At 44.9% G+C, this 14,518-nt stretch overlaps 1 protein-coding gene across 5 annotated transcripts in view; it reads right to left on the bottom strand.

Annotated features, from left to right (window-relative positions):
• The window catches only part of LOC140903940 (beta-1,4 N-acetylgalactosaminyltransferase 2-like), a 57,867-nt gene extending 48,517 nt beyond the window's left edge, over positions 1–9,350 (bottom strand). For 3 of the 5 annotated variants that reach the window (XM_073325940.1, XM_073325949.1, XM_073325951.1), the window contains exons 1-2: positions 9,178–9,350; positions 6,460–6,577 (exon numbers count right to left, since the gene is read on the bottom strand). In XM_073325940.1, the coding sequence (XP_073182041.1) occupies positions 6,460–6,557 (98 nt within the window). In that variant the 5' untranslated portion in view covers positions 6,558–6,577; positions 9,178–9,350. Of the gene's footprint in view, positions 1–6,459; positions 6,578–9,177 lie in introns of those variants that run through there. The other 2 variants (XM_073325941.1, XM_073325950.1) reach the window with 1 other exon arrangement.
• Between the last annotated feature and the right edge of the window lie 5,168 nt (positions 9,351–14,518).

Below are 14,518 nucleotides of genomic sequence, written 5' to 3'. Positions count from 1 at the left end.
AAAAGCGCTTATATGCTATTTTATATGAATGTTCAATAAATTTGTTCTTATAACTTAGCATAAGTTACTAACTTAGCATAAGTGACTAAAGTAGGCCGAGGTCAAGCTGACTTGAGAGGAATGATCTGGAGGATGGTGTGGATTGCACCCTCAACAAGTGTGCAGAGGACACTAAACTGGGAGGAGTGGTAGATACCATGGAGTATAGGGATAGGATACAGAGGGACCTAGACAAATTGGAGGATTGGGCCAAAAGAAATCTGATGAGGTTCAACAAAGACAAGTGCAGAGTCCTGCACTTAGGACGGAAGAATCCAATGCACCGCTACAGTCTAGGGACCGAATGGCTAGGCAGCAGTTCTGCAGAAAAGGACCTAGGGGTTACAGTGGATGAGAAGCTGGATATGAGTCAACAATGAGAAGGCCAATGGCATTTTAGGATGTATAAGTAGGGTCATTGCCAGCAGATCGAGGGACGTGATCATTCCCCTCTATTTGACATTGGTGAGGCCTCATCTGGAGTACTGTGTCCAGTTTTGGGCCCCACACTACAAGAAGGATGTGGAAAAATTGGAAAGAGTCCAGCGGAGGGCAACAAAAATGATTAGGGGACTGGAACACATGACTTACGAGGAGAGGCTGAGGGAACTGGGATTGTTTAGTCTACAGAAGAGAAGAATGAGGGGAGATTTGATAGCTGCTTTCAACTACCTGAAAGGTGGTTCCAAAGAGGATGGATCTAGACTATTCTCAGTGGTAGCGGATGACAGGACAAGGAGTAATGGTCTCAAGTTGCAGTGGGGGAGGTTTTGGTTGGATATTAGGAAAAACTTTTTCACTAGGAGGGTGGTGAAACACTGGAATGCGTTACCTAGGGAGGTGGTGGAATCTCCTTCCTTAGAAGTTTTTAAGGTCAGGCTTGACAAAGCCCTGGCTGGGATGATTTAATTGGGGATCGGTCCTGCTTTGAGCAGGGGGTTGGACTAGATGACCTCCTGAGGTCCCTTCCAACCCTGATATTCTATGATTCTATGAATGCTGAAGAAGCAGCTACAAAACCAGTTGAGACTGCCCGTTATCACTGAAGATAAAAAAGAATGCAAGGAGTAGGACTGACTGTCTCCCAGAGCAAATCCAGCACCCTGCAACGGACTGTCCACTCAGCAACAGAACTGTCCAATGGAAAAGAGCAGAGACCCCTACTCAAATTAGGGGTTGGACTTTGGACATGGGCAAGGGCGGTGTTACCAACTGTAAAGGGTATAATTGCTTTCAATTTCTGAGGGGCGGGGTCCCTCTCTTGGGGCACCCAGCTCGAGCTGTATTTCTGTTAACTAATAAAAGAGGCATGTATAGATTAGACTCAGAATTTAGAAGTTCATGGGATCCTAGAGTCAAACAAAGCACCTAAATTGGTGAGAGCAAGGGCTAATTGTTTTTTCCCCTAACACTTTTAACCTCCCTCTACTCTTCTGTCGGGGTGTGGTCATTTCAGAAAAAAAGATATTACCTAACCCACCTTGTCTCTTTGGTGTGTATTGAGGAAGGCTATGCTTGTGCCCAGGGGCTGTGCCCACAATAAGGGCTGCTTCTGTTTTTATTTCCAACTGGCCCCTTGGCACCTGCCAAATGCTGATTTGTATTATTACAGGTGTGACGGGGCAAGGCCAGATGGCTATAGAAAAGTAGTGGGAGATAGATATATTAGCTCCAGGCTAAACAAATCCCTGGTACTAGGATAAGTGAAATGGCAGCTGCTCCAGGTCAATTAAGACACCTGGGGCCAATTAAGAACTTTCCAGAAGGCAGGGAGACTGATAGGTTGATTGGGACACCTGAAGCCAATCAGGGGCTGGCTGAAACTAGTTAAAAGCCTCCCAGTTAGTCAGGTGAGGGTGCATGTCAGGAGCTGTGGGAGGAAGTTGCGCTGTTGGAGAGGCTGAGTAGCACACACCATATCAGGCACAAGGAAGGAGGCCCTGAGATAAGGGTGAAGTGGAGCTTGAGGAAGTGAGGGCTGCTGTGGAGGAAGTAGCCCAGGGAATTGTACATGTCATGTTTCTAAAAGGTCAGCTACCATAGCTGATACTATGAGGGTCCCTGAGCTGGAGCCCGGAGTAGAGGGTGGGCCCGGGCTTCCCCCCACCTTTGCCCCCGATTAATCACTGAGACTGGGAGACAACAGAGACTGTGCAAGGGAGGATAACTTCTCCTCACCTGGCTTATGATGAAAATGGCTCAGTAGACTGTGACCCTTGTCCCTAGAGAGAAAAGGGTTATGTGGAGGATCACAGTGAGCCTCTGAGGCTAGCGAAATCTGCCAGGAAACGTGGGACCCATGGAGGCAAGAACAGAGCTTTATCACACAGGGTATAGTGGGATGTAGCTTAGCATGAATGAACAAAACTCAGGGAAAAACATAGGCTAGTTTGGCTCTTATAACTGCCAGGCATTCTTACAACGTGGCATCTACTAACAAGATATATGTGTTGGCTAACACTGCCTTGTGGCTGTTTTGTCTCCCTTTGTCTGAGACTGGATTTTCCCCCTCTTTTTAGGAGCTAGATTTAAAGGGTCAGTGACACTAACCTTTGCTTTCAGAGTAGCAGCCATGTTAGTCTGTATTCGCAAAAAGAAAAGGAGGACTTGTGGCACCTTAGAGACTAACCAATTTATTTGAGCATAAGCTTTCGTGAGCTACAGCTCACTTCAACGAAAGCTTATGCTCAAATAAATTTGTTAGTCTCTAAGGTGCCACAAGTACCCCTTTTCTTTTTACTAACCTTAGGGTTGAGCAAAAGTCACATTAACTGGGTTCCCATGGTGCCCTTAAACCAGCCTTGACGTAAAAGAAAGCAGGTCTATTCCTGCTTCTTTGCACCCCAGTACTTTTTCACTCCTTTCTATTCTATATAGGTTCTTAGACTGTGCCAAGAGCACATTAAGCAATGTGACCTCAGTCATGTGTTTTTTTTTTTCTTTCATTGGCTCTCCAGGGAGAAGAGGGCGTGCAGTGGACTGTTCATTTTGGAATTATGTTGTTAGATACTTGACCCGCTGCAGCACTGTGCTTCGGCATTTAGAGCCTCATGTCCAACCGCGATGGGCACAGTGTAAGTGCGAAGATGAGGCAGAACAAATTGCATCCCCTGATGTGTGGCTGTCTCTGCCACTGGAAGTTGGCCCATATTGTTCCCCTAGTGACAGTGCAAAGTGCTTCTGTACTAGCCCCGGCCCTGGCATTAGCACTTAACGCAGCAGTGCAGAATGCTGTCCTGGGGAGAGGGAGTCTGGATAGGAGGTGAAGAGATCGAAGAAAAGTAGGTGACTGGGAAGTGAGAAGGCAGAAAGAAGGAAAAATAGGAAAGGTTTCAGATCAGGAGACGCAGAAAAAAATAGACCTGGGTATGTGAGCAGATGCTATTAGAGGAGGTTTCAGAGTTGTAGCCGTGTTAGTCTGTATCCGCAAAAAGAATGAGGAGTCCTTGTGGCACCTTCGAGACTATGCCCAAATAAATTGGTTAAGCTTTCGTGGGCTAAAACCCACTTCATCAGATGCATGGACTGGAACATACAGTAGGACGATATACATATATACAGCGAACATGAAAAGATGGGGGTTGCCATACCAACTCTAATGAGACAAATCAATTAAGGTGGGCTATTATCAGCAGGAGGAAAAAAAAACTTTTGTAATGATAATCAGGGTGGCCCATTTCAAATAGTTGCCAAGAAGTTGTGAGTAACAGTAGGGGGAAAAATTAGCATGGGGAAATAGTTTTTAGTTTGTGGTAATGACCCATCCACTCCCAGTCTTTATTTAGGCCTAATTTGATGGTGTCCATTTGCAAATTAATTCCAGTTCTGCAGTTTCTCGTTGGAGTCTGTTTTTGAAGTTTTTTTGTTGAATTGCCACTTTTAGGTCTGTAATTGAGTGTCCAGGGAGGTTGAAGTGTTCTCTGACGGTATTTTAATGTTATAATTCTTGACGTCTGATTTGTGTCCATTTATTCTTCTGCGTAGAGACTATCCGGTTTGGCCAATGGACATTGCAGAGGGGCATTGCTGGCACATGATGGCATATATCACATTGGTAGATGTGCATGTAAATGAGCCCCTGATGGTATGGCTGATGTCATTAGGTACTATGCTGGTGTCCCTTGAATAGTTGGACACAGTTGGCAACGGGCTTTGTTGCAAGGATAGGCTCCTGGGTTAGTGTTTTTGTTGTGTGGTGTGTGGTTGCTGGTGAGTATTTACTTCAGGTTGGGGAGCTGTCTGTAAGCGAGGACCGGCCTGTCTCCCAAGTTCTGTGAGAGTGAGGGACTGTCCTTCAGGATAGGTTGTAGATCCTTGATGATGTGCTGGAGAGGTTTTAGTTGGGGGCTGAAGGTGACGGCTAGTGGCGTTCTGTTACTTTCTTTGTTGGGCCTGTCCTGTAGTAGGTGACTTCTGGGTACTCTTCTGGCTCTGTCAATCTGTTTCTTCACTTCAGCAGGTGGGTATTGTAGTTTTAAGAACGCTTGAAAGAGATCCTGTAGGTGTTTGTCTCTGTCTGAGGGGTTGGAGCAAATGTAGTTGTATCTTAGAGCTTGGCTGTAGACAATGAATCGTGTGATGTGATCTGGATGAAAGCTGGAGGCATGTAGGTAAGTATAGCGGTCAGTAGGTTTCTGGTATAGGGTGGTGTTTATGTGACCATAGTTTATTAGCACTGTAGTGTCCAGGAAGTGGATCTCTTGCGTGGACTGGTCCAGGCAGAAGGTTGATGGTGGGATGGAAATTGTTGAAATCCTGGTGGAATTCCTCAAGGTCTTATTTTCCATGAGGCTAGATGATTTGTCTCATTAGAGTTGGTATGGCAACCCCCATCTTTTCATGTTCTCTGTATATATCTATATATCTTCCTATTGTATTTTCCACTACATGCATCTGATGAAGTGGGTTTTAGCCCACAAAAGCTTATGCCCAAATAAACTTGTTAGTCTCTAAGGTGCCACAAGTACTCCTTGTTCTTTTTATTAGAGGAGGGAAGCAGAGGGAAATAAAAATCTACAGACTTACCAGAGAGAGAGAGAGAGAATCAAGGAAAAGATATGAAAGGATATATAATTGGTGAAAAAGGGAATGGATCAAAAAGCTGAGCATTGGGCTAGATGAAAACAGATCCAGAAAATAGTAGACAGGATGCCCATTCACAAAGGACCATTACATGAACAGAGAGAATAGGGTGACCAGATGTCCAGGTATTTTTGGGACTGTCCCAATATTAGGGGCTTTGTTTTATAAGCGCAACGATAACCCACCCAGCCCTGCCCCGCAAAGTGTCCCATTTTTTCACCCTTGCTATCTGGTCACCCTGCGAGAGAATGACTGTGTGAACATCTATTGAAGGAATACAGTTCCAAGGTGGAAGCATGAACAAATTTACTTTCCCTTTCTAGTTATTTTCATGTTCTGATTCTCGTGTCCTAGCATAAGGCTGAAGTGCTCAGGCTGCAAACTGAAGTTAAGGTTGCTTCTTTGATTTAATTATTTTCACAGATGTTGTGTGCATTTCACTGAAGCACTTCCACTGGCCCTGGTTTTGAGCTAACATCCTTTAAGCAAAACAGGTGTTCAGAGAACCTAGACAGTCTTTGTGAACTTGAAGCTCACATTTATAATGATGGGTTCTAAATTAGCTGTTACCACTCAAGAAAGAGCTCTTCGAGTCACTGTGGATAATTCTCTGAAAAATTCAGTTCAATGCTCACTAGCAGTCAAATGTTAAGAACTACTAGGAAAGGAATGGAAAATAAGACAGAAAATATCATAATGCCACTATATAAAACTGTAGGCTGTTATTGGTGTATGGTTATACTTTTGTTATGTATTATAATGAATGTTGCTGCAATTCATAGAATCATAGAATATCAGGGTTGGAAGGGACCTCAGGAGGTCATCTAGTCCAACCCCCTGCTCAAAGCAGGACCAATCCCCAACTAAAGCATCCCAGCCAGGGCTCTTCAAAATGGAGTCTAAGAATTAAAGATGGCGCATGTGGTAGAAAAGGTTTGAACTCCATCTTGGTAGTAGGGTGACCAGATGTCCTGATTTATAGGGACAGGCCCGATATTCGGGGCTTTTTCTGATATAGGCGCCTATTACCTCCCATCCCCTGTCCTGATTTTTCACACTTGCTATCTGGTCACCCTACTTGCTATCCTTTCTTCATGGCATTTTCCTGCTCAAACTCTGTTTCCTGCCAGAACTTGAGGGAGTGAGAGCTGGCTGGAACTGGTTGGGGGCAGTGTCTGCCAGTGTGTGCCTCAGGAATTTGCGCCACAGAGAGCATATAAGGAACTGTCAGCAATGACGCGGTGCTGTCCACCATCGAGGCAGCCACGTCCAGTTTCTCTGCAAAGCATTGGATCAAGACTTCGGCTACTACCACCTGCCAAGGACTTTGATACTTACTGGATATCCAGTGGAGACTTTGCCATCAGCCCAGATCTGTTGATCTCCTGCTTTGGCGGTAGAGAGTCAGATCCTCCGATGTTTCTGAGACAGTCCATCAGTTGCCAGTGACCTCCATCTGCAGAGAGACAGTAATTGTTTTTCGGGCACTTAATAATTTAACCAAGGGATGGTTTGAGGATCTGGGCTTTATGCCCCTTGCTGGAATCTATTCTTGGGTATTTGTAATGTGATTCCCTTAGTGAATCTTACCCCAGCTGTAACTTTCCCTTAATAAATCTTCTTTCTGTTTAAGGTTATATTCTCTATCCTTTATTTCAATGCAACACAGGCAGGAGGCAAACAGATTTCTAACTCTCCCAGTGGATAGATGCTAGTAGGAGTCAAAACTGTTATTTATATGTCACCTCCTTATTATTCTATAACACAGATTTGGGGGTAACAAAACCATAGTGTGCCCATGCCTTGAATACTGTGTCCAGTACTGAGATGGTCACCCCATCTCAGAACTGATATCTGGAACTGGAAAAGCTTCAAAGAAGGGCAACAAAGATGATCCAGGGGATGGAATAGCTTCCATATGAGGAAAAACTAAAAAGATTAGGGCTATTCAACTTAGAAAAGAAAAAGCTAAGAGAGGGATTTGCTAGAGGTCTATAAAATCATGGCAAAAGTGAATAGCGAAATGTTAGTTGCCCTTTCCCACAATATAAAAACCAGAGGTCACCTGATGATATTAATAGGCAACAGGTTTATAATAAACAAGAGGAAATGCATTTTTCACATAATGTACAATTAACCCATTGACATGGGATGTTGTGATGGCTCAAAGTATAACTGGGCTAAAGAGAACTAAAGTTCATGGAGGATAGGTCCATCAATGGCTATTAGCCAAGATGGTCATGAATGCAACTCTATGCTCAGGGAGACCCTAAACCTCTGACTGCCAGAAGCTGGGAGGGAAAGACATGAGTGGATTCATTTGACCTGTTCTGCACACTCACCCTAAGACTCTGGTCCTAGCCCTGACAGGACACTGGGCTAGATAGACCATTGGTCTGACCCAATATGGTAGTTCTCATGCTGCCACATTGTCATTGAAGGATGTGACTAGAAAATCAGAGCTCCCACAGCCAGGTAGACTCTAAGGGGAATGTATCTAAGCAGCTGGGGGTTTGGGCAGGCTGCAGCACTGGTTCCAGCATCTAGGCAGCTGGACTGTGGAGAAATAAGGGAAGGAAGAATTCTTCCCTTGACCTAGCGCTTGCTACAATGGGGGCTAGGTTGGTTTACCTACGTGGCACAGGGATGTGGATGCTTGGTATTTGTTTTGCACATTTTATCTTCAAAGCCCTGTGCAAACACCTTATCAGCTTCTATTCTTGGGAATACAAGGGATCTCAAGGGCAAATCTTTGTAATTTAAAAGTCACTGTTAGAAGTGAATAGAGACGTATGACAGGTTTCATACTCTGACAGGTTTCAGAGTAGCAGCCGTGTTAGTCTGTATTCGCAAAAAGAAAAGGAGGACTTGTGGCACCTTAGAGACTAACCAATTTATTTGAGCATAAGCTTTCGTGTGCTACAGCTCACTTCATCGGATGCATACTGTGGAAAATACAGAAGATGTTTTTATACGCACGAACTATGAAAAAATGGGTGTTTATCACTACAAAAGGTTTTCTCTCCCCCCACCCCACTCTCCTGCTGGTAATAGCTTATCTAAAGTGATCACTCTCCTTACAATGTGTATGATAATCAAGGTGGGCCATAACCAGCTCAAATCCAGGGTTTAACAAGAACATCTGAGGAAGGGGGGGGGGGAGGTAGGGTAGGAAAAAACAAGGGGAAATAGGTTACCTTGTATAATGACTTAGCCACTCCCAGTCTCTATATGAAAAAATGGGTGTTTATCACTACAAAAGGTTTTCTCTCCCCCCACCCCACTCTCCTGCTGGTAATAGCTTATCTAAAGTGATCACTCTCCTTACAATGTGTATGATAATCAAGGTGGGCCATAACCAGCTCAAATCCAGGGTTTAACAAGAACATCTGAGGAAGGGGGGGGGGAGGTAGGGTAGGAAAAAACAAGGGGAAATAGGTTACCTTGTATAATGACTTAGCCACTCCCAGTCTCTATATGAAAAAATGGGTGTTTATCACTACAAAAGGTTTTCTCTCCCCCCACCCCACTCTCCTGCAGGAACAAATAATTCTCCATTCAGGACAACAGATCTAATAAAACACCCAAAAGTAAACAAGGGGTACATCTACACTGCATAGCTGTGTCTGGCCTGCGGGGCTATGAAATTCCACTGTAGATGTTCAGATCCAGGCTGGAGCCTGGGCTCTGAAACCCCCCAAGGTGTGGGGGGAGGGGCTCAGAGCTCAAGTCTGAAAGGCTACACTAAATTATTCAGCCTCACCCACCCCTGTGAGCAGGAGTCAGCTGACCTGGGCTCTGAGACTCAGTGCTTGGGGGGGGGGGGGGGGTTTTATTGCAGTGTAGACATTATGAATCTTAGCTGTATCTTGAGGCCAAAGACGACATTGCAGGTGCAAATTATGCAAATTTAGAGAAATATCATTTTGCCTTTTTAAAAATGTATTTTATACCAGTATAACTGAGATCAAATTCTACCCCCTAAATGCTGAACCTTCCCTTCCTGGGGATTTCTAAAGCTAATAAACTAGAAGCATCATCAGACAAGTGACTTACATTTGTGCGTAGTCTAGCTCCTGTCACATCCGTAGACTATCATAGAAACCTAGAGTCGATGCTCAGCCTCTGGCTACTTCAACTGAAAGTGCTGCATCATAATAAGCAGCTTATAACCTTCTGGCTTCTTCATGCTGATGTCTGAGCCAGCTGTGGCTAATTTTTACTGTTTATAATGTAACAAACGCATGACCATTCACTGTGACACAGAGATAACGGCTTCTCCCATGATGCAAATTCTCATGCACTTAAGATAAAAGGAAATTACTGGCAGACCTTAGCAGTTCCCGACTTACTCATTGAACAGTTCAAGAAGTTCTGATCACTGCCAGTAGAGAGCAGCAGTACACATGTCACAAGCTAGTCAACTGCAATAACCATTATTTTCCAATAGAGCAGAGGTTCTCAATTGTTTTCTTTCAGAGCCCCCACCCCACCACCCCGCATGCTATAAATACACCACGGCCCAGCTGTGCCACAACAACTGTTTTTCTGCATATAAAAGCCAGGGCCAGCATTAGGGGGTAGCAAGCAGGGCAATAGCCCTGGGGCCCTATGCCACAGGGCTGCCCTGCAAAGCTAAGTTGCTCAGGCTTCGGCTTCAGCCTCGGGTGGTGGGGCTTGGGAACCCAGGCTGCAGAGCTGCACGATGAGGCTTTGGCTTTCTACCCTGAGTCCTAGCAAGTCTAACGCCAGCCATGCTTGGAGACCCCCCCCCCCCCGAAACCTGCTTGCAGCCCTCCAGGGGGCCCCAGATCCCTGGTTGAGAACTACTGCAATAGAGGACTCCCTCTAACTTCTTGCTCGACACACTTTCACTTTGAGAAGTCTGTTGTCACATCAAAGCAAAACTGTGCTTATTTTCAGAGACTTTTGAATCTCCTGCATGTACAGACTTAATCATTTGCCCATTGGCAAGCCCTGTGAAAGCTAACAGTATGTCTGCTGGCAAGATGTGCTGTTAAGCAATAGACTACTGTGATTTTGGGTTAAAGAAATGAGTTTTTTGCATCAGCCTCGGATGAGTGATTAGCAGTTTTCTTGAAGGGAGTAGGGAGGTGTTGTATGCACACGGGAGTTGAGGCAATGAGCCTCTCTGAACAAAGTATAAATGAACAGTGAACAGCAGGAGCACCTGGGACAGCTTGGAAAAGTAAAGGAGTATAAAGCATAGCAGGATTAGGGTGGTTCAATTACCAGTTGTGATTGTGCAAGCAGCAGATAATTTCTGTCCTCTTTATCCCATGCTTTAGTGCAGGAAGAAATTCCACCAGCTTTGTTGCTGGTTGAGGGGCAGGTGACTTGTGCTGGGTGCAGCTGGGTGGTATTTCTAGGGTTCTGAGGCCTGGTCTAAACTACAAAGTTTTACTGACACAGCTCTGTCTGCTAGGAATGTGGGGAAAAATCATACCCAAATACACGCTTACAGCCAATTCTTATTAACTAAACTAAAATTTATTAAAAAAGAAAAGGGAGAGAGAATTGGTTAAAAGAACAGTATACATACACACGAGTCAATCTTGAGATTCAGATTCATAGCAGAGATGGAGAGCTTTGTAGATGCAAAAAGTTCTTTCAGAAATAGTCCATAGGTTATAGTCCAATGTTTATACTCAGGGCGGTCCAGTGAGAACTGGGATCTCAGTCTTTATAGCTTAAGCCTCCCCTGTAGGAAACCTCAAGCAGACCGGTGTTAGATACAAGAACTAGAATGGATAAAGCAGCAGGGAGCCCCCTAACAATCAACGAGCTCTCAGTCCTTTACTGTGAGACCAGCCTCTATCATCTGGTTGGCTATCACCCTCTACCTTGTCATTTCCCTCCTGCTTCCTATGATGGATAATGAAGACAGGTGTACGTAAACCAAACAGGAAATGTGTATTTGGGGAGCTGTATACAAAGCAGGGACAAGGGAAGTGAGTAATCATGAACTGAAGCATATTCTTCTCCAGGTACAGTAACCTAGTGAACGTGTGGTGTGAAGCCAGGACCCAAATCAATACCAGATGGGGTACAAGGTCAGTATGAGACACAGATATCACCCTTCCGTCGGCCGCTCAGGACCTCTATCTCTTAGCTCGTATCAAGTCTTGAGAGAGGAACACTGAGGCGATCCCTCGTCAGTCTGGTCTTCCCTGAGGACACCAAGACAGGTTTCCGCGATGACAGCGGGGCGTCTGCAGGCAGATGATAACGACTGTGATGGGTAACTGGTCCGGAGTCTAGACGGCTTGTTGGAGCAAGAGGCGCGCACCAGCCCTGAGGATGGGCAGCAGCCCCTAACTGAGGTAACTGCCGGCCTTCTAAAGAGTCTAAGGCAGGAAACCCGCCACGCAAAACCGGTTTGAGGTGGTACTTGTTTACCACTGCTGACTGTTGAAAAGGGCGGGAAGCATTCTAGCTAATGCTCAGGTCACATGACCAATACTCCATTTTAGATTATAACATGGATGCCACCCAAATACAATAAACAATAATACAAACACAAACTTTAGGATTTTGCCCCTAACACCTGAGATGACAGGATCAGGAGCCAAGGGTCTTTTATACAATTCCAGGCCTTCCTTGATAGGTCAGAGTCCTTAGGCAAACAATAGGCAATCAGGGCAACTTTGAAGTAGGTTTATTTCCTGAGCACCAGTAATTAGCTACATGAATTAACATAAAACAATTGCCTGTTTTTCCACCATTCACAGATGATTTGCTATACATTTCAAGGAGAGATGAATACAGCGGTATCCTTTGCAGTTCATTTAAATGTTAAGATGTTCTTTTGATCTCCGAATTAACAGAATACAGCAAAGACAGAGACTGTTTGATTATATTGACAGGTTTCAGAGTAGCAGCCCTGTTAGTCTGTATCCGCAAAAAGAAAAGGTGTACTTGTGGCACCTTAGAGACTAACAAATTTATTTAAGCATAAGCTTTCGTGAGCTACAGCTCACTTCATCGGAATGCATCCGAAGTGAGCTGTAGCTCACAAAAGCTTATGCTCAGATAAATTTGTTAGTCTCTAAGGTGCCACAAGTCCTCCTTTTCTTTTTGATTATATTGTTGGCCTCTACCAATATATAGGTATAAATACACAAAAACACAAACATTATCTCCCCATATGTTTTTAAGAGTTGAATTTGAGTCATTTATCCTGCAGGATGCTTAATACTTTCTAGTCATGTGTCACTGGGAGGCTGTGAAGAAAGGAATTACAGGCCCCAAGAGGTGACTGGGTCCGCAAGCTGGTTTGGGAAATCAATAATACTCCATCAAGCCTTTCATCACCTTCACTACTGTCACCTGTCAAATCCAGTCCTGGATGGAAAATTATTGCCATCTGATGGCTGTTAGATGCCTGCCCCCACCTTTGAAAGATGAGCTTTGTCATCTCAGGCTCTCTCCCTGTCATGTGCTAACCTGTCTCTCTGAGGTCTGTTTTTTGGCTCTCTTTTGACTGAACTCCTCTCTAGCCCAGGGCTGTGACTCCTTGGCAGTCACCTGCATAGCATGGTTGCTCAGCTGCTGCTTATACTGTATCTACTAGACCAACAGTCCTGGATGCAGCTGTGCACCTAGCATCTTTCCCTAGCATCACCTCCTCACAAGAAAGCTTTTGCAGATTTGAATCTCTCTGGTATCTTCATCACTTACCCCATGATCTAGTCTCATTATGCTTTCCGCTGTGGCCTTCCTTGAACATATACACACAGGCACAAAAATCACCTGGGCAGTCCTGGAAGTAGCATTAAAGCCTAGAACCAAGAGTTCATTGGAATGCCAGCATCACTCTCTTCCTTTGTGATGCTTGCTAAGCCCAAGGTACAAGGATCTGGGTGAATGGGGGAAAAATCATCATGAGAAGAAATTATTTGGATAGTCAAACCAGCATGAAACCAGAACCAGTGGAACTGGGGAGCTGTGTGTGTGGTGGTGAAAAGCAGGTGGAAGAACAGTGTTAGGCTGCTGGAATCCCATTCTGTTTCCATATTCAGGAGGAGTTGCAGCAGGCCAATTAAAATGGAGGAAATGTAAGCTCTGGCTTCAGCCCCAGGCCCCAGCAAGTCTAAGCCAGCCCTGGCAACCCCGTTCAAAGGAGGTCACAACCCACTTTGTGGTCACATCCCACAGTTTGAGAACTGCTGAGTTAGAGCAACCTAGGGGCTACTCTAACTTACCCTCCAGCGCCCAGGACACCCTGTGGGCTTGGGCAAGCAAAGACTAGCCAGAGGGTAACATGCTCCATGTGGCCCTCTCCTGATAGGTCTCTTATTGCGGTGCAATGTACCCCTGCCTAACTGACTCCCAATCAGAATACAGGTAGTCCATTCCTGAACCCCTCTGAGAATCTGGGCCATTAGCTTTCCTTTCAAGTTTGTAAAATTATTGAGTTTCCATATAATTATCACTCAACAGCAACACGTATATGGGGTGGGGAGTGGAAACAATACATGCCAGAGCAGGGAAATAATTTGCTGAGGCTTTACCAATGCTTTCAAGATCTGAAGGCACTAAGCCAGAATTCATGAACAATAGCACTTTGCTAGGTTCAGGGCTTGCCTATGCAACAAAGGCTTTGCTGGAATCAGTATGCCAGGAAAGCCCTCTAGAAGAGATGCAGCATATACGAGCAAAAAGACTTCTTTTGCCAGCATAGTTAAACTTCCTCCCTGAACAACATAAACTATGCTGGCAAAAGGACACTTTAGCCAATATGAACTGCATCTACAGAGGGGAAATTGCCGGCACCGCTCTGTCGGTGAAGGATGTGATTTTTTCCCCACATTCCTAGCAGACAGAGCTGTCAGTAAAACTTTGTAGAGTATACCAGGCTTCAGAACCCTAGAAATACCACCCAACTGCACCCAGTATAAGTCACCTGGCCATCAACGAGCAACGAAGCTGGTGGAATTTCTTCCTGCACTAAAGCATGGGATAAAGAGGACAGAAATTATCTGAAAAAAGAAAAGGAGTACTTGTGGCACCTTAGAGACTAACCAATTTATTTGAGCATAAGCTTTCGTGAGCTACAGCTCACTTCATCGGATGCATACTGTGGAAACTGCAGAAGACATTATATACACAGAGACCGTGAAACAATACCTCCTCCCACCCCACTCTCCTGCTGGTAATAGCTTATCTAAAGTGATCACTCTCCTTACAATGTGTATGATAATCAAGTAGGGCCATTTCCAGCACAAATCCAGGTTTTCTCACCCTCCGCCCCCCGCCACACAAAATCACTCTCCTGCTGGTAATAGCCCATCCAAAGTGACCACTCTCTTTACAATGTGTATGATAATCAAGCTGGGCCATTTCCAGCACAAATCCAGGTTTTCTCACCCCCTCC

The sequence above is a fragment of the Lepidochelys kempii genome, chromosome 27, assembly GCF_965140265.1.
Source record: "Lepidochelys kempii isolate rLepKem1 chromosome 27, rLepKem1.hap2, whole genome shotgun sequence".
Lineage (NCBI taxonomy): Eukaryota > Metazoa > Chordata > Testudines > Cheloniidae > Lepidochelys > Lepidochelys kempii.
This window is presented reverse-complemented; position numbering and strand designations above follow the sequence as displayed.